At 34.6% G+C, this 26,908-nt stretch overlaps 1 protein-coding gene across 4 annotated transcripts in view; it reads right to left on the reverse strand.

Moving 5' to 3' along the window:
- The window catches only part of MXI1 (MAX interactor 1, dimerization protein), a 106,054-nt gene that overhangs the window by 38,222 nt on the left and 40,924 nt on the right, over positions 1–26,908 (reverse strand). For 3 of the 4 annotated variants that reach the window (XM_074233734.1, XM_074233732.1, XM_074233733.1), the window contains exon 3: positions 20,393–20,422. The exons of the other annotated variant lie outside the window; for it this stretch is intronic. In XM_074233734.1, the coding sequence (XP_074089835.1) occupies positions 20,393–20,422 (30 nt within the window). The remainder of the gene's footprint in view (positions 1–20,392; positions 20,423–26,908) is intronic. 4 annotated transcript variants of the gene reach the window in all.

A 26,908-nucleotide genomic window follows, 5' to 3' on the forward strand; every position in this document is an offset into this window, starting at 1 on the left:
CAACCTTTGCTAAAACACAAGAGGTCATCCAGCCTAATATACTTTTGGTCACCTTTATTAGGAAGATTTACTTTATATCAAACCTAGTACTTGTACCCACTATTCCTAGTTGACTCTTCTTTATGGCATCAAACAAAAATAAAACTATCCCTTGACCATAAGTTTACAATCAATCATATTATTGGTAATATCTTCTCTTCTTCAAGCTAAACACCCCAGTTCCTTCAAATTCTCTTCATAACATGGTCTCCAGGCTTCTCATCTTTTTTTGTTCTGGTTGTGTTCCTTATGTCTTTCTAAGATGGAGTACATATAAACTGTACAAAGGCAGTAGATTTGGTCTGACATGTATGACAGTCACAGAATCTAATAGTTAAATGGATAAGAGGGGAGCATGGAATAGGGCAGGAGTCCTTATTCTTTTGTGTGACAAGGACTTTTTTGGTAGCCAGGTGAATATTATTGACCTCTTCTTAGAATAATGATTTTACATGCATTAAATACAAAAGATCACTTAAGGAAATCACTTATTTTGAAATAATTATTAAAATAATTTTTCTTAGTAAGTTAAAGGGTCTTTAGTTAGACCCAGTATAAATGAAAAAAACAATGTGGCTAAGAGAATGAAAGCCTCATTTTAAGTCTTAATTATGAATTTTACTACTCATGTATCCATTGAATATCATAGGCCTTACTTATAAAGTAGGAATAACACATATGCTCCCCCCCTTAACAGGTTGAAAAGTTCTAAGGAAATGATATCACATTATATGAACATAAGCGTGGTGACTTTAAAGATAAATTTCTATGGAGTAGCAGGAACAGAAAGCAGATTGCAGCATTTAAAGAAAGGAAAGAAATCATGTATCAGTCTTCATTTCTAATAGTTCTGAAAAGTGTGCTTCCAAATATTTAAATAATGGTTATTTTGTAGAATAGTTCCTGGTCAAGCAACAAACTGAGAAACTGCTTCAGGTGAAGCAGAAAATGTGTCATCTTCACAAGGACATTATCACTTCCAGGTACCACGATGCTAGCTAGATCAGTGGACTTTATCAGACTTTTCCTCTCCTCTTCCTGGGTATGATATTTTATCACAAAAGGGGACTAGTAAAGAGCACTGATCACCCCTGAATTGGTAAGCAACATAAGTTTAGACTTATGAGTGAAGTAAAAACTAACAAGTATAATTATATGAGAGTTCCTCCATACTAAAATGTTGAACAGTCGAAACAGGTAATGGAGCAAGCTGGAAGGAGGTTGTTATTTACAACTGTAGGTAAATAAGTTCAAGTAGATATCTGCTTTTTATTTTTTTAATTATGTTTTTCTTTATGTATCTAAAACTGCGTCAACAGATAAGGTCAATATCATGTTGGTATACCAAAACTTCACTTTCCTTAGTAAGAAGGAAGTAATTCAAATGTCATTTATATTTCTTAATAATAACAACGACCATATCCTTTCAATAAGAGCAAGATTAAGGAAATTATAATTATCTCTGCAGTCCTTCCAACACAAAGTAACTAAGCAAGTATAGTAATCACTTATTGGCCTAAAAGGTTCACTGGTTTCAGTGAATTTCTGGAAACAGTTCAATTGAGTTTTTAAAAACCTACAAAATTTCTATTCATTTGCTCTATGTGTCCTATATCAGCTACATTTCACCATTACATCTTGAAATATAGGTTTTTTTCAATTTTGTAACCAAATGTATAAGAAAGTCTTAGCTTTTGCCAAGTTATAAAATGAGTAGCAAATACATCAAATAAATCCATTCTTCTAAATCCATAATGCCAGACAGCATTTTAATTTTTAAAGCTAGATGTTGTATTCTGAGTCTAGAATTTAGTAGAACTGAAACTTCCTAAAACCACTAGACTCAATCCTAGTTCTGACAATATACACTTTGATGGTCTTTGGATTCAATTGTAGCTCAATTTCAAAAAGATTAATAGTTCTGCTGGTTCAATGAATAAGAAATTCTCAATTGAGAAAAATGTCACAATCTAGATACCATAATTTAAGGGTTATTTCTTCCTGCTGAAAGCTTCTCCAATCTAATATTTTTCTTAATTAGCACAAAAAATCAAACAATTTTGTAGTTTATACACATTGTTACATATAAGTAAATATTATTTTAACACATTTCATTCTCATGTAAAGATTATACTGCCAAATCAAACAAATTTTGCCCCTCCTATGGAGTCACTCTGATTTACTTGGCAATGTTTGAGGCACACAAACCACTACCAATATGGCAAACCAAAATAAACTATTAAAATATCTGTTCAGATATTTTATTTTATAACACATTATACATTTATAAGTGTCATAACAGGATCACAAAGTAATAGATATAGAGTTAGAAGGAAATTTAGAGGTCATAGATCATAGTTTTAGAGCTGGAAAGGACCTTAGAGGTTATCTAGTTTGACACCCCCCCCTCATTTTACAGATAAAGACACAGGTCTACAAAGGTTAAATGATCTGCAGCAGTAGCAGAGTTGGGACTTGAACCCTGATCTCCTGATTTTAAATTCAGTGCTCTTTTCATTGAACCATGCTTCTGTAGAAGACATACTTCAAAACACACTATATTCATTATAATGACCAAACTATTGGATTATCACCATAAAACTTTAATAGAAATAAAATTCTATTTTAACCTCAAAAATGATGGGATGGGGGTGACTAGGTGGTGCAGTGGATAGAGCACTGGCCCTGGAGTCAGGAGTACCTGAGTTCAAATCCAGCCTCAGACACTTAATAATTACCTAGCTGTATGGCCTTGGGCAAGACACTTAACCCCATTTGCCTTGCAAAAACCTGAAAAAGAAAACAACTGAAGACTATTAAAGAGATTTTATTCCTGTGGATTACATCTAATTATACTTACCTAATTAGAAAGGAATATATCTTAGCATTATTATTAAAATAATTTCAACTCACAGACCTCAAGAAAGGGATTTGGAGACCATCAGGGATCCTTGGATCACATTCTGGAAACTGTTGATTTAGAATAACTAATTTCTTTTTTGAAAAAATTTTCAAAAGTTTTTACTGTATTTGAGATCAAGTTAATCACTTCTAATTATTAAAACTGTATGTCATTGATTACAGAATTCCTAACAGTTTACAAGATCTATTCTTTGCAAGGCCTCTCAAATTCTTTCTTTATCAATTTCCACTGCCACCATCCTAGTTCAAGTTCTTACATCTCATAGTGAAACTATGACCACAGTTTCCTAATTCTTTCCATTTCTAATTTCTTATCTCTCCAGTCTATCATATAAACTATATGTCAGAGCACAGTTTCTGAAATAAGTCTAAGGCCAACAGGACACATACTGTAATGCATTGATGACAAATAGAAAAGGAATACATAAGAAAATCTGCAGGCTGAATATTTACTTAGAAGCCATGAATTAACATTACCTATATTTTATTGTATTTTTATTTATTTTGTGGAATATTTCCACAAATCTGATTCAGCCTGCATTCAGGAATATTGCTGCCATGTATGGAAGTATTGTGTGTTTGACACCTTGACTACACACTACTGCCAGATTGATATTCTTAAGATATTACTTTGTGATATAGTCCAATGTTGAAAATCCTTTAGTTGGTGGATCACCCATTGCCTGCAGAATAAAATCTGAATTTAGTCTGGCATTCTAGTTCCTTCACTGAGCTCAAACTAATTTTACCATTCTTATCTCCCACTTCTCTTTGTTCCAGCTAAAACTATTCACTATCTCTTGCTGTGCTTTCTTTGTCTCAAACCTTTTGTATATAATATACTATGTATTCCTTTTCAAGAATGCCCTACCAGGGGAGGCTAGGTGATGCAGTGGATAGAGCCCCGGCCTTGGAGTCAGGAGTACCTGAGTTCAAATCTGGTCTCAGACACTTAATAATTACCTAGCCATGTAGCCTTGGGCAAGCCACTTAACCCCATTTGCCTTGCAAAAACCTAAAAAAAAAAAAAATGCCCTACCTATTGCTCTCTGCTCATCTAAAATCTTAACCAACCTGCAAAGCTTAGCTTTAATAACATCATTCTTTGAAATCTTTCTGCACTCCAGCTAGGATTTTCTTCTTTTATCTGGATGAGTAATCCGCCTGATTATCATTTATTTTCTGGTTTCATTTCTGATTAGTTATTTCAGCTTTTGCATTTTCAATATGGTAGGTATTCCATTCATTCATTCATACATATACTAAAGTGTCCACTGTAGAAGAATTAAGAGGCAGCATAGTATAGTAGAAACCTCTTGGAGTTAAAGACCTGTATTCAAATCCTGTCTCTGATCATATACTAGCTGTTTGATCATGAACAGGTCAGTTAAACTCTAAGTACCTGTGACAAATCTCTAAGAATATAATTTAAAAATGAGTTGTCAATTTGCGTTGGTGGAAGAAATTTCCACATTGGCAATTCCCTACACAGTTAAAATCAAAGGTCAGAAAAACAGAAAAAGAACCCTGAAGAAAACAAAAGTAAAAGAGAAATGCTGGTGCTGGGGGAGATACAAGATAAAATAAAACTCAGTCCCTGCCCTTATGGAATTTATAATACATAATAAGGATGTAAGACAGGGCTAGCTGAACAGTTTGAACTTAAAGAGAAGTCATTGTGATGTTGTATAGAAGTTTCTAGCAGAGGGCACAAAAATCTGTGCTTAGCATAGTGCTATCTCATAGTTTTTTTATTACAATCTTGGATAAAGGCATAAATGACATATTTATCAAATTTGCAAAAAAGCTGAGAGGGGATAGCAAGTCAAGATCCAAAAACCTCATGGGAGTCTAGTGCTTTGATCCTAATAATGTGAAATTTAGTAAGAATAAATAGTGTTACACTTGTGTACAAAACATAAACTTTCCTAAAACAGGATGGGGAAATGAGAATAAGACACATTTCATTTGAAAAAAGATCTAGATTTTTAGTAGCTAACAATCTCAATATGAGTTAACAGTGTATTAACAGCTCCAAAAGTCAATGAGACTTTAAGCTGCCTTGAGAGACAGAATTTAAGGAAAAGAGTTTAGCTACAATCTTTCTTGATCTCACCATGTTTGAAGTTTTAGGTCCAATTCTATGCATCACATAAATTAGTCAATGTCAAGAGGAAGGCTACCAGGATTAGATTTGTTCTTCCTGGCCCCCGATGATAAAAGTAGAAGCAATGGGTAGAAGTTTCAGAGGCAGATTTTGATCTGATATAAGAAAAATCTTCCTAACAATAACATCTATGCAAAAGTAGAATGAATTTCCTCTGGAAGTGATAACCTTTTTTGAGAAAAAATTCTTACTCATATATAGGGAGAACTAGATAGTCTCTGAAGTTTCTTCTAACTCTGAAGTTCTATAATATATACAAAAATAACTATAAATAAGTGATGAGCACCTTAAGAAGCCAAAGTAAAATAGAATTTGTTGTCAAGGAGGGGAAGAATACTATTAACTAAGTAGGGGGAAAGGATAAAAGAAAATTTTAATGCAGGAGGTAATTTTTAAACTAGGCTTTTAAGATGGGTAGATTTCAATTAAAAATTTCTTTATGATTGATTACTACAGAAAAAAGTTTAAAATTGGACATAACCTCAAAAGACATTTTAAAAAAAGTCCTTAGAAAGATGATGCTTGACCTCTATCAGCCACTTGCCTCTTTTATAATATACAAAAGCTCTCGGGAACTTTTGTACTGCCTAGCCAAGTATTCATTTCTTGCCCTGTGTCCTTACTTGCCCTCTTCTACTATCCCCGCCCCCCTGCACCCCCTCCCCAGCTTGCCAAAGTTGTAATCAGGGTGAGCCTTTTGTTTCACTGGCATGACAGCTATTAAGGCTGAATGGCCCCTCCTGCAATCAGCACTAAGACTCCTAACCATTAAAGTCCTGCTAAAGTTGTTGACTCCTTCCAAAACATCATCAGTAATTTGAATTAAGAAAATGAAAAAGCAATGAAGCATCTAAAATCTGCACTGAATGGTTTATTCTCTGGCAAAGGAATCAACTGCACAGTTGAGCCAAACAACCAAAGCAGATTTTTAATTCTAAATCTGAAAGACCAGTTGAGCTCACCATTATGCTTTGCATAGGTTTCAGAGCAGTCAGTGAATCATTCAACAGGTATTTAATTTAGTACTTGCTATGCCAATCAAAGTGCTAACAGAGGCATAGGAACAGAGGCAAAACAAATCCCTGCCCTTAAGTAGCATGCTTTCTAATGCCTTCAGAAAGATTGCTATCTTTCGATTTCCATTTCAGGGTTTGTCAGAATACACAGGATCTTCAAAAAAATTTGGGAGACTAATTTCTCAGATGATCAGATGCTTGAAACCTCATTAAAGCACAGTTTGGGTGTCTTTAAGAAGGATATAGAATAGAACTTTCAAGATCGAGCCGAGCTTAGGAACTCCTGAAGCTTCATTCACATTGTGCTTTGGATCTTTTGGCACCATAAATGGACCAGGGTACTGTCAGGGTTTGCCTGCTGTACCTAAAACCTGACCCTGAAGATATCTTCTAAAAATAAATGTTGGCATTTACTCTAATGTTTGCACAATCCTGAAAATATATTATCAGATGTGAGTCTATATACCACCTCCTCAAAGTCAGACCTTGCTTGGGATTTATTTAGCAATCTTAAGCTTCTGCCTCAGATAACCATCTGGAATTTGTGAACCCTGCTATTCTCTATTAAATTTCAGCCTTTAAACCATCTACTCTGCTGCTTACTAAATTCTGAACCAGATGAAAAATACAAAATGCTTCATAAATGCGATTTAAAAACCGAGATAAAAAGAAACAAACCAATTTATGGCATTAGGATGAATATAATAGCAAGTCTTCTGGAACCAGAATGGCATTAGCCTCTCAAAATAACTACATGGAGATTGTTTTGAAAGAGAAACAAAAATCAAACTAACTGCATTAATACTAAGCAACTTTCTTCACAATAGTTCAAATTGAAGACAGTTTTAAGTTAGTCATATTAAAAATGTACTTCTTTTGAAAGTCAGAGAAGCAAGGATATTCCTTTTTAATATATCAAATAAATTACTCCAGTTTTGAAAGCACCAAAAAGCTGAATTATAAAAAGAAAAACAAAAAAATGTTGTAAAAATAAGCTGTTAAAAAATGTCTGCCCTTTCTTGTTGGCCATTGACCGGAATTATATTTAAAGCTATCATATCTATAAGCAAGGCAGAACTGAAGGAGCTCAAAGGAAATGTGAGCTATGTAAGTTTAGAATACCTACTCCAGGTTTTCAAATGGACTTTTAAAAAAATTTAAATAGATTGCATTGATAACCTCTTCTGAAAACTGTTCAAATCTCTTGATCATTTATCACTTTATGGCTCTTATTTTTTATAAATTTTGTTCATTTCTCTATGTTTGAGAAATGTGGAATTTATCAGAGAAACATTTCAATATTTTTTCCTACAGTTACTATGATTAACTGTATTTCCCTCCATCCTATTACCCCCCTCTATTATATTCTCTCTCTCTCCTTTCATCCTGTCCCTCCTCAAAAGTGTTTTGCATCTGACTACCCCTTCCACAATCTTCCTTCCCTTACTTATCTACCCTCTCAACCCCTTTCTCCCATCCCTTTCTTCTCTGATGAGACAGATTTTTATACTCAATTGAGTATATATGTTATTCCCTCTCTGAGCCAATTCCAATGAGAGTAAGGCTCACTCACTACCCCTCATCTTCCCCATCTTCCACTCTACTGCAAAAGCTTTTTCCTTGCCTCTTTTATGCGAAATAACTTCATTTTATCTTTGCCCTTTCATTTCTCCCAATACATTCCTCTTTGACCCATCAATTCCATCTTTTTACTATATCATCCCTTCAAATTCAATGTCCCACCTGTGCCTTGTCTAAATATGCTCCTTCTAACTGCCTTAATAAATGAGAAAGTTCATATGAGGGGGCAGCTAGCTAGGTGGAACAGTGGATAGAGCACCGACCCTGGAATCAGGAGGACCTGAGTTCAAATTTGGCCTCAGACATGTAATAATTGCCTATCTATGTGACCTTGGACAAGTTAAAATTTTAAAAAAAGAAAGTTCATATGAGTCATCAGTATTATCTTCCCATGCAGGAATATAAACGATTCAACATCATTTAAGTCCCTTATGATTTGCCTTTCCTGTTTACCTTTGTTATGCTCACTTGAGTCTTATATTGAAGATTAAATTTTCTGTTCAGTTCTGGTTATTTCATCAGGAAAATTTGAAAGTTCCCTATTTCATTGAATGTCCAGGTGATGTTACATCCTTTGTTCTCAAAGAAGACCATGATGTCAGGGAGGTAATGCCATGACATGCATGTGAATTGGATTTGAGTGAGAGTCACATTTTTTTCTCTGGCAGAGCTTGTTCAGTTTTGTTGGGTAGTTGATTCTTGGTTGTAATCCAAACTCTTTTGCCTTCTAGAATATTATTTTCTATGCCCTACAATCCTTTAATGTAGAAGCTGCTAAAACTTGTGTTATCCTGACTGTAGCTCCAAGATATTTGAATTGTTTCTTTCCAGTTGCTTACAATAATTTCTCCTTGACTTAGGAGCTCTGAAATTTGGCTCTACTATTCTTGGCAGTTTTCATTTTGGGATCTATTTCAGGCAGCAATGGTTGGATTCTTTTCATTTCTAGTTTACCCTCTGCTTCTAAAATATAGAGTAGTTTTCCTTGATAATTTCTTGAAAAATGAAGTCTAGGATCTTTTTTGGTCTTAGCTTTCTAGAGGTCCAATAATTTTAAAATTACCTCTCCTGGATCTGTTTTCCAGGTCAGGTGTTTTCCAATGAGATATTTCACAATTTCTTCTATTTTTTCATTCTCTTGGTTTTGTTTTATTGTTTCTTGACTTCTCACAAAGTCACCAACTTCCCTTTGTTACCTTTTATATTTTAAGGAATTACTTTCTTCAGTGAGCTTTTGTAACTCCTTTTGCATTTAGCCAATTCTGCTTTGTAAGACATGTTTCTACTCACTTTTTGGAACATCTTTTCCATTTGGCCCAGTCTGGGGTTTAAAATGTTATTTTCTTCAGTATTTTTTTTTTTGGATCTCCTTCACCAAGCTACTAACTCAGTTTTCATGATTTTCCCGTCACTCTCATTTTTCTTCCCATTTTTTCCTCTATTTCTATTACTTGATTTTCAAAATCTTTTTTGAGCTCTTTCATGGCCTGAGACCAATTCATATTTTTCTTGGAGGCTTTGGATGAGAAGCTTTGACTTCATTATCTTTGTCTAAATCTGTACTTTGATCCTTCCATATGAACAAAGCAACTGTCTATGGTTGGATTTTTTTCCTTTTGTTGCTCATTTTCCCAGCCTATGCTGGGGCTCAGTTTCCAGGGTGGAGGATGCATTATCCCAAGCTATTGGGGATTTCTGCAGCTGTTTTTTTTAGAGATACTTCTAGGGACTTGTAAGTTTTCAATTCCTCCAGAGTCTTATAACAGGTTATGACTACTCTCTTGGCCTGTGCTGTGGTCTTGGTGATGACAAGCACTCCTTTCTACCCTAGAATTGTTAGGAGAGTACTTGCTCTGCTTGGACAGTAAGCTCTGTTGGGCCTGAGCTCTAGACAGCAACTCAGATCTGAGTATGGGTAATACTCAGTGATAGAAAAAAGGACCCTTGCAATTTCCCTCCCCTCAGTGAGTTGAGAGCACCAGAACAGCTGCTACTACTCATTCATTAGCTCCTGAGGCCTGATCCTAGTCTGATGGAGTCAGGTCTGAGCTGCTAAGACCTGCACTGGATTGGGCTTCTCTCTCACCCTGGTACAGTAGAGTTTTCCTGCTAAATTTTCAAGATGTATGTCCTTGGCAATCCCTGGGTTGAGAAGTCTGGAAACTGCCACCATTGCCATTGACCCAGTTGCCCCGACTTCCTGCTCCTGGATTGTGGGGCATCCATGCCAGCTCAGCCCAGGCTACATTGCAGGTTCTTTCTAAACCCTGTGCAACAGACCCTTACCACCAGTCTTCCAAGTTACCTTAGGCTGGAAAATTGTTTTATTCAATCTGTTTTGTAGGTTCTGCTACTCTAGAATTTAAGTATTTGGAGTGGTTTGGGGGAGAGCTCAGGAGAGTTCCTGCCTTTACTCCACCATCTTGGCTCTGCCTAATCTACAAAACTAATACTTCCTTCATTATCTTAAGTATGGAGAATTAATAAAACAATGAATCAAACCCTGATTTGTAGTGTTTGCCAGTTTCTGAGGAATAAATACTTACACTAAAAATTTAATAATAGAAAGTACTGGAAAGAGCTGTCTCTAGCTTGTCCTTGCCTTTACTGCATTTTATGATCCAGTTACATTGGCCTACTTGCAGTTCCTTGAACAAAAAGCTCCATGCCTGTGCACTGGCAAAGGAATCCAGGTATCTGATGCCTGGGAAGCTCTGCCTGGTTCACCTCTGTCTCTTGATTTTCCTTGCTTTCTTCAAGACTCAGCTCAATGCTTCCTTCTTGAGGAGGCTTTTCCTGATCCCCAGATGATAGCCCACCCTCTTAGATTACATTCTATCCAATTACTCTATATCTTGTATGCATCTGATTAGTGACATAATATCTCCTGTCCCAGAATGCTCACTCCAGACAGAGAGGGCTTGCATTTTGCAGCATTCAGCATTCAGCATTCAGCACAATACCTGGCAAATACTAAATGCTTAATAAACTTTTGTTTACTGACTTTATGGACATATTACTCTAGTTCTGAGACAACATGGTATTTAAAAAATTGTATTTGGAGTCAGACAATCTGGATTTGAATACTGCTTCATATACTAAATACCTTACCTATGGTCTTTTTTTTTTTTTTTTTTTAGTTTTTTGCAAGGCAAATGGGGTTAAGTGGCTTGCCCAAGGCCACACAGCTAGGTAATTATTAAGTGTCTGAGACCAGATTTGAACCCAGGTACTCCTGACTCCAGGGCCGGTGCTTTATCCACTACGCCACCTAGCCACCCCTACATATGGTCTTGACAGAGTTAAAACATTAACTTCCCTGCCCCCTCATTTGTCATATGAGTAGTTTAGAATAGATGAGTGTTTCTTAAGTTTTTTTTGTTTCACAAATTCCTTTCAACAACAAAAACAAAAGTGTTGTGAACCTCCAGGATAATTTAACACATAACTCATAATCTTTTTGCTTATTCAGCTGTTTTTCAATTGTGTCTGACTTTGTGATATTGTTTTGAGGTTTTCTTGGAAAAGATACTGGAGCAGTGTGCCATTTCTTCTCCAGGTCATTTTTATAGATGAGGAAACTGAGGCAAGCACAGCTAAGGGATTTGCCCAGTATCACACAGTTAAGTGTGGAAAATGACTCCAAACCCAGGGCTCCATTCACTGCACCATTTAGCTGCACAATATCTTCATAGATTTATTCATTAAGTACTTATAAATAACTACAAGGATAACTTTTGTCCCAAAAGGTCCAAATTAAAATGTATGTTATGAAATATAAATTTTATTCCATATATCATTATGAAAAAATCTAAATATAAAGTTATAATGGAAACTTCATAAAAACTGACCATGCATTAAGACATAAAAACCTCAAAACCAAATGCAAAAAAGCAGAAATATTAAGTACATCCTTTTCATACTATAATGCAATATAAATTACATTCAATAAAAGTCTATTAAAACATAGATTAAAAATTAATTTAAAACTTAAAAATTCAATCCTAAAGAATAAGTGGGTCAGAGAACAAATCACAGAAATAATAATTTCATTAAAGACAATGACAATGAGACAATATACCAAAATTTATGGAATGCAGTCAAAGCAGTGTTTAGGGGGAAATTTATATCTCTAAACTCTTATATAAATAAAATAGAGAATGAACAGATTGATGAATTGGAGATGTAAGTAAAAAAAAATAAAGGACTAGAAAAAGAACAAATTAAAAATCCCCATTAAAAACCAATTTGAAAATCCTGAAAATCAAAGGAGAGATTAATAAAATTGAACGTAAGAAAATAATTGAACAAAAAAAAAACAAAACTAGAAACTGTTTTTTTTTTTTTTAGGTTTTTGAAAGGCAAACGGGGTTAAGTGGCTTGCCCAAGGCCACACAGCTAGGTAATTATTAAATGTCTGAGACTGGATTTGAACCCAGATACTCCTGACTCCAGGGCTGGTGCTTTATCCACTACACCACCTAGCCACCCCCCACTATGCCACCTAGCAGCCCCTGAAACTGTTTTTTTGAAAGGAGAAAACCCAATAAAATAGGTATGCCATTGGTCCATTTGATTAAAAAATATTACTAGCTTCAATAAAAGGAAAAGGTGAATTTACCACCAATGAAAATGAAATTAAAGCAATTATAATGGAGCTATTTTGCTCAATTGTATGCATATAAATCTAACAATTTAAGTGAAATGGATGAGGAATATTTATAAAACTATAAATTGCACAGATTAACAGAACAGGAAATTGAATACTTAAATAGCCCCATATTAGAAAAAGAAATTGAACAAATCATCAGTGAGTTCCCTAGGAAAAATTCCCAGGATCAGATGGATTCACAAGTGAATTCTGCTAAACATTTAATGATCAATTAATTCCAATACTATATAAACTATTTGGGGGGGAAAAGGCAAGAAAGGAGTCCAACCAAATTCCTTTTATGACAAAAATTAGGTGCTGATACCTAAACAAGAACAAAAACCAGAAAAAAAACTAGAGATATTACATTTCTATAATGAATGATGTGAACATTTCAAATAAAATAGATTAGAGCACCATTTCACAAAGATCATATACCATGACCAGGTGGGATTTAAACCTAGAATGCAGGGTTGGTTCAATATTAGAAAAAGTATAAACAAAATTGACCATATTAATAACAGAACATCTCAATAGATGCAGAAAGTTTTTAGACAAAATATAATACCCATTCCTATTTAAAACACTAGAAAACATCGGTATACATGGAGCTTTCCTTACAAAATAACAAGTAGTATCTATTTAAAACCATCAGCAAGAATCATCTGTCATGGGGATAAGCTAGAAACCTTCCCAATAAGAACAGGAACGAAGCAAGGATACCCATTATCACTTCAGTATTGTACTTGAATGCTAGCCATAGCAATAAGAGAAGAAAAGGAAATTGAAGGAATTAGAATTGGCAAGAAGGAAATAAAACTATCATTCTGTGTGGAAAATATGATGGTATACTTAAGAGAATCCTGAAGAATCAGCTAAAAAAACTAGCTGAAATAATTAACTTCAACAAAGTTGCAGGATATAAAATAAATCTACATAAATAATCATCATTTCTATATATTACCAATAAAGTCCAGCAGGAAGAGAAAGAACAACTGCAGACAATATAAAATACTTGGGAAGTGGGGCAGCTAGGTGGCACAGTGGATAGAGCACCAGCCCTGGAGTCAGGAGTCCCTGGGTTCAAATCCGACCTCAGACACTTAATAATTACCTAGCCATGTGGCCTTGGGCAAGCCACTTAACCCCACTGCCTTGAAAAATCTAAGAAAAAAAAAAGAAAGAAAATACTTGGGAATCTACCTGTTTAAGACAAACCCAGGAACCATATGAACACAATCACAAAACAGTTTTCACATAAAGTCAGATTTAAACAATTGGAGAAATAGGCCAAGCCAATATAATAAAAATGTCAACTCTACCTAAATTATTTCATTTGCTTATTTAGTGCCATACAAATCAAACTAACAAAAATTATTTTATAGAGCTAGGAAAAAATGACAAAATTCATCTGGAAGAACAAAAGGTCAAGAATATCAAGGCAATCAATGAAAAATTGTAAAGGATCATATTTCAAATTGTATTAAAAAATAGCAATAATCAAAATGATCTGGAACTGTCTAAAAAACAGAGTGGTACCTCTCAGACTGGTCAATATGACCAGAAAGGATAATGATCATTGTTGGAAGGGTTGTAGGAAATCTGGGATACTATTACATTGTTGGTAGAGTTGTGAACTCATCCAACTTTTCTGGAGAGAAATTTGGAATTACACCCAAAGGGCAACAAAAATGTGTATACCCTTTGATCTAGCAATACCACTATTGGGTCTATACCCTGAAGAGATGATGAAAAGGGTAAAAACATCATTTGTACAAAAATATTCATAGCAACCCTGTTTGTGGTGGCAAAGAATTGGAAATCAAGTAAATGTCCTTCAATTGGGGGATGGCTTAGCAAACTATGGTATATGTATGTCATGGAACACTATTGTTCCATTAGAAAACAGGAGGGATGGGAATTCAGGGAAGCCTGGAGGAATTTGCATGAACTGATGCTGAGTGAGATGAGCAGAACTAGAAGAACACTGTACACCCAAACAGCAACATGGGAGTGATGTTCAAGCTTGAAGGACTTGCTCAGTGTAACTATCAGGGACAATTTGGGGCTCTCTGCAATGGAGAATACTGTCGGTATCCAGAGAAACAACTATGGAGTTTGAACAAAGACTAAGGACTATTACCTTAAATTTAGAAAAAAAAAACACCCTGATATCTTATCGTCTGATCTTGCTATCTCTTATACTTTATGTTTCTTCCTTAAGCATATGATTTCTCTCTCATCACACTCAATTTGGATCAATGTATACCATGGAAACAATGTAAAGACTGACAAATTGCTTTCTGTGGGGGTGGGGGGAGGGAAGTAAGATTAGGGGAAAAATTATAAAACTCAAAATAAATAAAATCTTTAATAAAAAAACAGATTGTAGATCAGTGAAATAGATTAGGTACATAATACTCAGGAGAAAATAACCATAATAATTCAGTGTTTGATAAAAACAAAGATCCATGCTTTTGGACAAGAACCTACTATTTGATAAATGCTGGGAAAATTACAAAGCAGTTTGGCAGAAACTAGATAGAAACCAACATCTCATACCATATACCAAGATAAGGTCAAAATCGGTATATGATTTACATATAAAGGGTGATACCATAAGCAAATTGGGAAAGCATGTCAGATAAATGGGTACAGGAAGAATTTGGGACCAAACAAGACACAGAAAGCATTAAAAATTATATTTTTTTGAACAAAACAGGCTATATAAAATTAAAAGTTTCTGCACAAACAAAACCAAAATTAGAAGGAAAGCAGAAAACTGGGAAAATTTTTTTCAACAAATATCTCTGATGAAGGTCTCATTCTCAAATATGTAGAGAACTGAGTCAAATTTATAAGAATGTAAGTCATTATTCAAATGATATTGGACAAAATTAAATCTCTCATATGAAAAAAATGCTCTAAATCACTACTGAATAGAGAAAATACAAATTTAAACAATTCTGAAGCAGCATTTCATGCCTGTCAGATTGCATTGTTGGCAGAGCTGTGAAATGATCTAACCATTTTGCTGAGCAATTTGGAATTATGGTCAATGAGTTATAAAACTATGTATACACTTTGACTCAGCAATACCTCTAGTAGGTCTGTATCCCAAAGAGATCAAAGAAAAAAGAAAAGAATCTGTTTATATGTTTATAGTAGCTCTTTTTTGGAATAGCAAAGAATTGAAAATCAAAAGGTTTCTCATAAATTATGAAATACCTGAACAAGTTGAAGTAGATGAGTATGAGAAAACACTATTGTGCTATAAGAAATGATAAGCAGGATATTTTCAGAAAACCTTTGTAAGATTTACATGAACTGATATAAAAATGAAGTAATTAGAACCTAGTAATAGCAGTATTGTAATGATGACAACTGTGAAAAACTTAGCTATTTTAACAATACAATGATCCAAGAGTATTCTAAACTACTAATGATGTAAAATGCTATCCATACCAAAGAAAGAACTGATGGAATTTGAATATAGACCAAAGCTTACCTTCTCAATGGGGGGAAAGGAGGGAGGAGGAAATCAATTTGGAATCCAAAATAAAAGAAAATTATTTTTTAAATGTAATTGAGAAAAAAGTAACTCAGGACCTTTTAATGAAAAAACTTTTAAAATATATAAATTTATTGAACTAGCTATAAAATAATTTAAATATTTTGAGTGTGTATTCTATTGTATTAAAAGAAATAATCCAGCATGAACATTATTACCTGTATGACTTCATATTAAATTTATTTTGTTGAATATGAAAAATCATCTTAATGAAATAAATTTAAAACTTGTTTAACATAATATAATAACATGTAAACTTAATTTTAATGTTAGGCTTTTTATTTGAACAACGACTTGAAATAATTGGCTCAACATCAACTGTAACTTTAAATCTTGTTTTGCATGGAGTTATTTCTGTAGTTAAGAATAAAATGAAAATACTCACATAAATATGTGATACAAAATAATTGAAGAATTTCAAACTTTTTAGCTAAAAAATGTAAGTTTATTTAAAAAAATTTAGCCACATAACTAATTGAAAAATGAATAGTAATAGGATAAAATATGTACCTTTCTATGGATTAAAGAGAAATGCCCTGTATTATATGTTCAATTGCATATATTGCTTCCTTTTTAAAAAAAAATTTATATGCAAATTAATCTTGGAAAGGAAAGATTCTTTTCAGATATATTCTTCTTTTCTACCAGTAGAACATAAAGATTCCCACAAAATCTTTACTTTATGACTGAACATTGTTGACAACCAGTTCATCTGAAAATCTGCCAAAGAAAATAGTAACATAAACGATGGATGAGTTTAAATCAGAAAAATCTTAATTTTGCAATATAAGATTTGTTTTCTGCCATACACTTGTCATAGTCTATGATGGATGCAAGATGGCTTGTACTGTGCATGTTCCATGATTATGGTTTCCAAAAAGCTTTGAATTTGCACTATAAGAATGCAAAAAAGGGCAATGTTTTGATCACATGATTACACAGTTGATGAGATACAATTACTAGGTAAGAGAAGGGAAGAAGAAACTATTCCGGTGTGGTATACAGAATATAAATGAAGATATGTGTATGCAACTCATCAAACACTGGGAAATCATTTTGTACTCAAAGATTGGATGTTTGGAAACAATTTGATGACAAGTTGAGAAATTGTAATAATAACTTAAACTTAGAAGTGGTCAATTTAATATAACTGAACAGCATGAACAAATGTGTGTATGATCATCAACATGCTAAAGCAAACTTGTGATGTTTTAAACATGCAGATGCTTACTGTTAGAGAGGAAAAATATACTTGTAAAGCAAGTTGAAAATATTTTACTGCTTAAGGTAGCATTAAAGAACCTCTTGAGCCATTCACTGAAAGCCCTCAAGAAATTCTCAAGCCTCTTACTTGGAACTACTTCCCAACACAGCAACAATTCTCAATTCAATTCAAGTCTTCAGCAAACATTTATTAAGTAATAACTATATATGGTAGGCACCATACTAGACTCTGAGGATACAAAGACAAAAACAGTCATTGTCCTTAAGGAAACTACTGAGGAAAAGTACCATGTACATAGATAAGCAAATGACGCATACAAAGTAACTACAAAGTAATTTGGGGAGGGGAACATTAACTAGGTTGGATTTGTAAAGGACTCCTAAAGAAAGTGGTTCTTGACTGAGCCTTGAAAGAAGCTAGGGATTCCAGGAGAGAGAGGTGAAGAGTGTGAATATTCCAGGCATGGAAGACATCAAGTCAGAAGATGGAATCTTTAGGACCGAGAAGAGAAAGTACACCAGTTTGACTAGAATGTACAATGTATGAGAAAGGGTGACATGAAATAAATTTGAAAATATAGGTTGTTGCTGGGCTATCATAGATTTTAAATGTCAAATCGATTTTATCCTAGAGTTGGAATTAATCTTTTTTTTGTGCCACAGACCCTTTTGCATTCTGTTAAAGCCAATGGACCCCTTTTCAAAACATTATTTTAAAAAGCATAAAGTAAAACACATAGGATTATAAAGGACTCTATATTGAAGTTAAGATGAATTTTTTTTTCTTCCAAATTTCATTGATTTGCTAAAATCTTGCTATGGGACCCCTATGTGGTCTGTGGATGCTAGCTTAAGAAACACTGTCCTTGAGGAATTTTTTTTTAAGGAAACAAACTTTAGGGATATCAATTTGGCAGCCATGAAGGATGAACTGGAAAGGAAAGAAAGTGGAAAAAGTTATACATATTATTAAGAAGTTACTGCAAGGGGTGGTTAGGTGGCATAGTGGATAGAGCACCAGCCCTGGAGTCAGGAGTACCTGAGTTCAAATCCAGCCTCAGACACTTAATAATTACCTAGCTGTGTGGCCTTGGGCAAGCCACTTAACCCCATTGCCTTGCAAAAAAGCTAAAAAAAAAAAAAAAAGAAGAAGTTACTGCAATAATCTAGGAGAGAAATAATAAGAATCTGAACTATATCTGTGGCCATGTGAATAGAGAAAAGAGGAAAGATATGAGAGATGTATGGGTAAAATGGACAAAGTTAACAATTATTGGATATAAAGAGTGAAGAAAGAGGAACAGTTGATGATGACTTCTAGGCTATGAATGAAGAAAACTAAAAGGCGTGTAGCACTTTTTTAAATTAAAAAAATTAATTTTTTTATTTAGGGCAGTGGAGCTAAGTGACTTGCCCAAGGTCACACAGCTAGGCAATTATTAAGTGTCTGTGGTCATATTTGAACTCAGATCCTCCTGACTCCAGGACTGATGCTCTATCCACTGCACCACCTAGCTGCCCCAGCTAGTAGCATTCTTGATAGAAACAATGAAGTTGGGAAAGCAGGTGGAAAGAAGAAAGATTATGAGTTCCATTTTTAGAATTCATAATTTAAGTTTGAGTTGTTAATTCATAAGTTTGAGATGTATCTGGACTATCAAAGTAGAGATGCCTTACTAGGTAATTGGTGATGTGAGACTGAAGAATGAGAAAACAATAAGAGCTGGGTATGTAGATTTGGGAGTTATCTGCAAAGACATGATCACTAAACCCATGAATATTAATAAGATCACTGAGAATATACATCAGAGTGGAAGGCCAGGGCACACAGACAGATATACATATACATAGACAGATACACACACACAGAGACACACACATATACACACACACACACACACACAAACACAAAAGAGGTAGAGCACAGAAGATAGCCTTGCAAAGAATAATGAATTAGGGTTCAGCTAAAGTGGACTACTTACCAATCCCTAAATCTTTTTTCTTCTTCCCACATCTGCAACTTTCCTCCTGCTGTTCCTTATGTCTAAAATGACCATCAATTTGTCTGTCAACAATTTATCAATTCTTCAAAGTCTAAGCCAAATACTACTTACATACTCCTTGAAACTCTTCCTGATCTCCAGAGAGAGAAAACGTCTTCCTTTTACAACAATGGCTTCTCACATATAGAGAGTAAATTCGGTGCTTTCCTCACATGAGATAGTCAGGACAAAGATTATCTCCATTTCATATATATATTATAAGGATACTGAGGCTTAAAGAATTTAAAAGCCTTAAACACATTCAAAGTCAGTTTAAGTTCATCAAGAACAACGTCATACAAGATTAACTTTTTAAAAAATTAGAGTAGATGGAGAAATACTATAGACATAGTCTACCTTAATGTAAGCAGGAAGTGAGTCAACTTTTATTAGGGATCTACTGGGTAGGTTTCCTAAGTAGGTACAAGTTAGATGATCTGAGATCTCACACTGCTCTGATTCTAGACAATGGTCTCTCTGGGCTTCAGTTTCCTCATCTATAAAATAAAGTACTTGATCTACATAATCTCAAAAATTCCTTTGAGCTGAAAATTCTAAAATCATTCACTTTTGCATTCAAACATTCATCCAATAAATCTTTATTGAATGTTAGGCACTCTGGCAAATAAAATCATAAATAAAACATTATCATTATTCAATAAGTTTATAATCTAGCAAGGTATATAAAGTAGAAACACAAATATAATATGTATTTAGAGGGAAAAGAAGAGATATAAAGGTAAAGGGTACTGAACAACTTAATTGGTTTAATAATGGTCATTGAGGTGAATACTCTCTAATACTAATTTCTTCTTTATTACAAAGCTTATGATAGTCCTTTCAAGGAGAAAGAAACTCATGAGCTTTTAAGTTTGAGTAAAAAAGAATTAACTAGTACCTCAGAAATATGATACCTTAGTAACATCACATTTGGGTCTTTATTTGTAACAATTAACTTTTACTGGGAAAGTAGAATGAAGGAGATGCCATAAATTGTATGGGTCATTTCTTTCAGATTAGACAGTAAAGTTTATTTAAGGGGTTGTCTTTTAGAGATTATTGGTTAAGGTTATGATGTATACCTCTCTTTATATTATTACTATTGCGTATACAATCCCTTCATATCAAAGTGCTAGTTTGTTATTTTAAGTACTTATTTTCAGTTTATTTTAGACTCACCGATTCTTTTCCAGCTCATTGTGTGTAGACCTGAAAGATGAGAGAGAGAAAAAAGAGAAAAGAAAGGAGAAAGGAGAAAAAAAAGATTAGCCAATTTCTATTGCTAAGGGAGCATCAAACACTAATGATACCACTAGCACATTCCAGTGAATATCCCTAATAGTAAAATGTATAGTAACTCTCTAATTCTACTTGCTAAGATTGAGCGTCTATTCATCTAAATTTACTTATTCAGGTTCAATCTTTTCTGTTTTCAGTGGGAAAAATAATAGTGAAATACCAAAGTTAAAGGTTTATAATTCTATTAATAAAAAACAGTACTGGATTTCTCAAGCTCCTTCTTGCTATGGAGAAAGAAATTAGATAACAAGTAAAAAATGAATATTTTATTGAAACCCCTTAAAATATTAAATAAATAAATATTAAAATAAAAAATATTCATTATGGTTGCTTAAAATGGTAAGGCCTGCAGCTGAAAAGAAAAGGGAAAAAGTGAATAGTTAAAAATTCAAAATCCCCACATTAACTATTAGAATCATTACAGTCTTTAATAACTATTAAACATTTATGATATTTTCATCACCCTATTGGTAATTTCAATAATTTTAGTTTCATTTAACAAATATTTATTTAGTACCTGGTATGTTCTGGTATTACTAAGCTAAGCACTGAGGATACAAAGACAAAAATGTTAGTCCCTAAAAGCTTACACTCCACTGGAGTAATACAAAGTAAATATAGAGTAATTACAGAAAAGAGAATGCACAAATATCTGGGGTGACATGGAGAGAGAACACGAAAGGTTTCCTATAGGATGTGGAGCCTTGAAGAGAACTAGGGAGTACAGGAGGGAGAAGTGATGGGGGAGTGGAACTTTGTCATGGCAGATGATTTATATAAAAGTCAGAGAGATAGGCAATAGAAAAGTCAAATTCAGAGAACAGCTAAAATTAACCCAGGTGGGTTGGAGAGTAGAGCTCATGAAATGAAAGGAGTAATATGGAATGTCTAGAATGGCAAGAGCTAGATTATAAGAGCATTAAATGGCAACCTGAGAGGTTTGTGTTTAATTCTAAAGGTAATAGGGGGAAAGTATTCAAGAGGAAGCATATCGACAAGGTCAGAAACCACAGACATCAAATTAAATCAAAACAGTAAAGAACACTGATGGAGTAGTTAAGAGATCCTTGGAAACCTGAGAAGAAAAATTTTTGTAGAATGGTAGGGTTGGATCCTAAATTGCAAGGGATTAAGGGGCAAATAAAAAGTCAAGGAAATGGAGGCAATGGATTTAAATAACCCTTTTTAGGAATATTTGGATTATTGAAATAGCCTTGCTATTTGATGTCTCTGCCTTTCTTCCTACTCCAGTCTACTATCTGTTTAACTGACAAATTCTCCTAAAGGATAAGTCTGCCCATGTCACCTCTTCCCTCATTTCAAAAATATCAGTAATTCCCTATCACTTCCATACTCAATGATAAAATCCTAACATACTCCCTTCTAAGCACTCTGGGATTAAGTGACCCTGAACTCCTTGCTGCTTCCTCAAACCAGACTTCATTTTTGACTCCAGATATTTTTACTAGCTAGCTCCAATGCCTGCAGGGCTCCCCTTCTTCATCTCTACCTCCTGACTTTTCTGACTTCCTTCAAGGTCCAGATAAAGTTTCCCGATCCCCCTTAATACTACATTGTACATATAGTTTTTTTAAAATATTTTCTTTATTTTTCCAACTTTAGTAGTTTTCAACAATCTTTTTTTTTTTGCAAGGTTTTGAGTTCTCTCTTCACTCTCCTCTCCCCCTCACAGAAAGCAACCCAATATAGGCCATATATGTATAATCAAGTAAACATAGACCCATGTTAGTAATGTGCACTAATAGTACTTGTGCAGAGCTGTTTTCCTGTTTTCTCTCCCATTAGTTTATGCTCCTGAGGGCGGGTCCTGTTTCTTCCCTTGTTCTAAATATCTCCAGCACTTAGCACAACACCTCACACATCCTAAATGCTTGAAAGAATACACAATGATAGCTTGAAGGGACAGAAAGATTAAATAAAGATTTTGGGCAGCTGGTGGCACAGTAAACAGAGGGCTGGGTCTGGAGTCTGGAAAACTCATCTTCCCAAGTTCAAATCTGACCTCAGACAAAGGTCGCTTCACTATGATTATCTCAGTTTACTCAGCTATAAAATGAACTGGAGAAGGATTATGGCAAACTACTCCAATATCTTTGCCAAGAAAATTCCATATGGGGTCACAGAGACAATCATGACTGAAAACAATTGAACAACAATGAAAAAGATGCAGAGGATGAATCACAGACAAATTGAGGTGAGAAAGATAGAGAGATTGAGGGGACAAGTTCTTAGAGGAGACAGAAAAGTAAGAGTACAAGCAGGGGTGTTGGCCTTGGCAAAAAGAAGGCCCATTTTCCTCAGACACTGGAGAAAAAAAAAGAGCATGGAGGACCTATAGATGATTTGAGACATACAGAGTAAAATAAAGCTTGTATCATGGACCCCTTTGACAGGCTGAGGAAGTCTATGGATTTCTCCACAGAATAACATTTGTAAATGAACAAAATAAAATATATAAAGAAGAGTATATATAAAAAAGAATATACAAAGACCACTTATATTGCAATGAAGTCATCAAAACATTGGCTTAAAAAACATAGACTCAAAGTTACGAATCCCTGAATTAAAGGGAGCTCATAATGGATAACTTCCTTTTCCCTGTAAAAAGGGTCCTGTCTGAAAAAGACTCAGGGAGAGGTAATAGCATTAGACAACAGATTTAGAGCTGCAAAGGACCTGGGAATGTACCAACTTCAACCCCTCTCATTTTACAGGCAAGGAATATGAGGTTGAGAGAAAAACTTTGCCCAAAGGAAAATAACTTGCCCAAGGTCACATGGCTAAGAAGTACCTTGTGTAAGATCTGACTTTGGAATCTTCTGATTTTAAGTCCAATGCTTTATCCACTTCACTACTGAATTCCTCCCACTCCATAAATATCTAAGATTCTTTGAAGCACATATTTAAAACTAGATGGGATCTTAGTTAGAAGACCTTTTATCTAACTCCTCTCATTTTCCCAATGAGGAAACTGAGGCTGAGATTGTATCCAGTCATACAATTAATAAGTGGTAGAGGAATTATTTGAAGTCGGTTCTTCTTGACTCCAAGTCCAGAACTCTATCCCCTGAGTCATCTACCAATCTAGGTGCTTAGAGAGAAAATCTTTAAAATTGAGTTTGAACTCAATCAGGGAAAAATAAATGAATTTCCAAATAGTAGTGAAAGCCCAGATGAGATAAAAAACAAATTGTCTAGTGGGTTAAAAGTTAAAACAGCTTCCTAACTTTCTAGAGTAGGATAAAGACAAATGGTGGGTTGGGGTTTGGAAACAGGTGACTAGGAATACAAAAAAAGAGGACACAGTGGGGCAGCTAGGTGGCGCAGTGGACAAAGCACTAGCCCTGGAATCAGGAGTACCTGAGTTCAAATCAGGCCTCAGACACTTAATAATTACCTAGCTATGTGGCCTTGGGCAAGTCACTTAACCCCATTTGCCTTGCAAAATCCTAAAAAAAAATACAAAAAAAGGACACAGGATACAAGGATACATAATAGTTTGTAGGTAAACTGGTTAACTAAGGTGTAAAGGGCCCTTCCCCCTGAGAACTGCCATTCTACCACAATGCTTTGGGACTTCAGAGACACTGAAGAGAAGGGCTTTAATTGTCTGTCTCAGGAGGTTTTGTATAAGCACAGTTACTTAGAATGTTTCTTAGGTGGGAAGTTTTGAAAGAACTTTTGGGCAATTAAGAAGTGATTGCAGAAGGTTAATGAGCACAGAGCTAGGAGATGTCAGCCCAGGCAACATCTCACTACATCAAGAATTGTTGATGCTGAGGCTTTCCTAATATTTGCCTCTAGACTTTGCTTGTTCTTAAGAGTGACTCTGGCAGAAGCTGCAGAAGGAAGTTTTCTTATCAATTCAAGTTCTCATCCAGAAAAAACTATATTTGCAGGTTTCAATGTTTCACAGTTCCAGTGCAGACAATGAAAGTACCATAAGAGCTGGATCACTGGGCTATTCTATTTGACACTATGTTGGGAAGACAGATTATCTGGGGAGCAGTAAAAACTATTTACAGGATGAGTATGCTTTGGGGATTAAGAATTAGGAAGAGCTTAATGTTAAATATTGTTTTTCTGATATATACCCTACATTTCTACTTAAGTGTCCATTTTCATCACTACAATGTGATGTCATATGATTAATACTGACTGGTTGTGGAAAAGTAATTCAGAATGGGAAAAATGGAGACTAGATGAGGATTTGGTTACTCATCAGAAGAGATGGAGAACTAAGACAAATTTTAAGAGCCTTGGGACAGTTAAGGGAATCTCTACTGTTGTAAGATGGAAAATGAAGATAGCATAGGTAGTAAATATGATAGACTAAAAAGGAGAAAAATGAGAAGCAAAGGGCCTGGAGATCTGAGAAGCTTATTATTAATAGCTTGGGGAGAGAGGAGACAGAGGAGGAGGGGAAAATTTAGGAGGATCCATTTGAGTATTTACCACTAGATTCCCAACTTAATCAACAAAAGTGCAAAACTAGGCCAACTCCACAAATTCTTGGAGAGATTTTGTCTAATGTGCCTTTTGCAAGTCCAGGAACTAAAAGATTTCCTTAAGCCTAATACTTCCATTCTTAATTTGCCCTTTGAAAAGTTTTATGGTCTTGGAAAAAAATGAATATTGAAAACTATCTTCACATGTAATTGGAAAAAATAAAGAAAAATAAGATTAAACAAGTTTTATGAGGTTTTCATTGGGGTAGGAGGACAGGACTGAAGGAAAATTAGTGTACATTCCTCCCTAATCCCCACCTTAAACTGATGAAGGTTCTACTTCAAAAGAAGTACAGCATTATGAAGTGGTTATGGAGAACATAGCCACCATCACTGAAAACATTACAAAAAGAGGAAGACATTTCTAGTTTAGAAGATTAAATTAAATTAAATACTAAATATGTACAAAGCATACATATATAAAAAATAAAACAACAACAACAACAAAAGAAATGCCCATCTCCTCTTTTACCCTGGGTTTTCCTCACATTAATCCTAATAATATACAGTTTTCAAGAATTTCTGGGTAAATCAGTGAATTGAAAGAGGGGAGAGGCAAGTAGACAAATTTAAAGTTATTTAAAAGGCTTCATCAAGTATAAAGAATTATCACTTGGGAAATTAAACCCTCTTATGAACAAGTACTTTTGATTTAAATGCTCCTATATGTAAATTTAGTTTAAAAATGAGGATTATGAGATATAATCCATATATAAAGCAACTGGTAAATAGAATACTATGTTTATAGAAGAGTAGACTTATTTACCATAGCCTCTCAACATTTTGGTAATTCTAGAGATAACCACAAATGTATAAGAAATGTCATAGTTGAATTCCAATATTATATTGAACCGATTATCAAGGCCAGCACCAAAAGAACAGAGTCTGACCTACTGCTGTGAACAAAATTAAAACAGCAGGTTCTCCCCACCACTTTCAAACAGGCGACTCTTTATTATTTATCTCCTTCTAAAGAACAGAATGATTGCTAAGGGTGTGAACCTTTTAATCAAGTCAGGAAATTTATACTATTTTAGTTGTTTCACTGACTACATTTCCAAATACCAACAGGCAAAAAATGGCACTAATGCTCTAATCAAATTTCTTTTCAAAATGTTCTTTCCTGTAATTAAAAAGCAAAAATCAAAAGTGAGATGGAGGAATGATAGGGGCAGGACTAAAATGTAATTTCTTCCTTACATTCAATGAAGTTCTTTTACCTCTAAAATTTAGTCAATAAATATTTATTAAATGCCTAATATGAACCATGCTAGGTATTGTGTGTAGGACACAATGATGAAAAACACATGGCTCCTAGTCTCTAGCACATTATGTTCTAGTAGGACAGATGACATGACTACAAAGGAAACACAGGTTGTGTGCTACAAGAAAAGTAAAAAGGGCTAAGAGTGCAGAAGTGAACTCCATCAAGGGCATGATCATCCTCACAGTTACCCAGTCATTCTTGACTCCTCACTGTCTCTCTCACCTCCTATGGTCACTGTTGTCCTGTCAATTCTGCCTTCACTACATCTCTCCTACACTGTCTCTTCTTCCCTAATACTGCCACTACCCTGGTACAGGCCTTCCTTTGCTTTGACTATTTTGAAACATCCTTCTGCTTGGTCTCCTTGCCTTAGGTCTCTCTCTGACTCCAGTCAGTTCATCTTCCTTTAAGTTATCAAAGTCTTAGAGTACAATTCTGAATATATTACATCTCCTCATTTCCATTCAATAAACTCAAATGGCCCACTATTGCCTCCAAAATCAAATGTAAAAGCTTCTGTTTACTTTTTTATAGCTTTCATGACTTTGCCCTTTCCTTCCTTTCCAGTCTTCTTTCACTTCATGATCTCCATATACTTTG

The sequence above is a fragment of the Macrotis lagotis genome, chromosome 4, assembly GCF_037893015.1.
Source record: "Macrotis lagotis isolate mMagLag1 chromosome 4, bilby.v1.9.chrom.fasta, whole genome shotgun sequence".
NCBI lineage: Eukaryota > Metazoa > Chordata > Mammalia > Peramelemorphia > Peramelidae > Macrotis > Macrotis lagotis.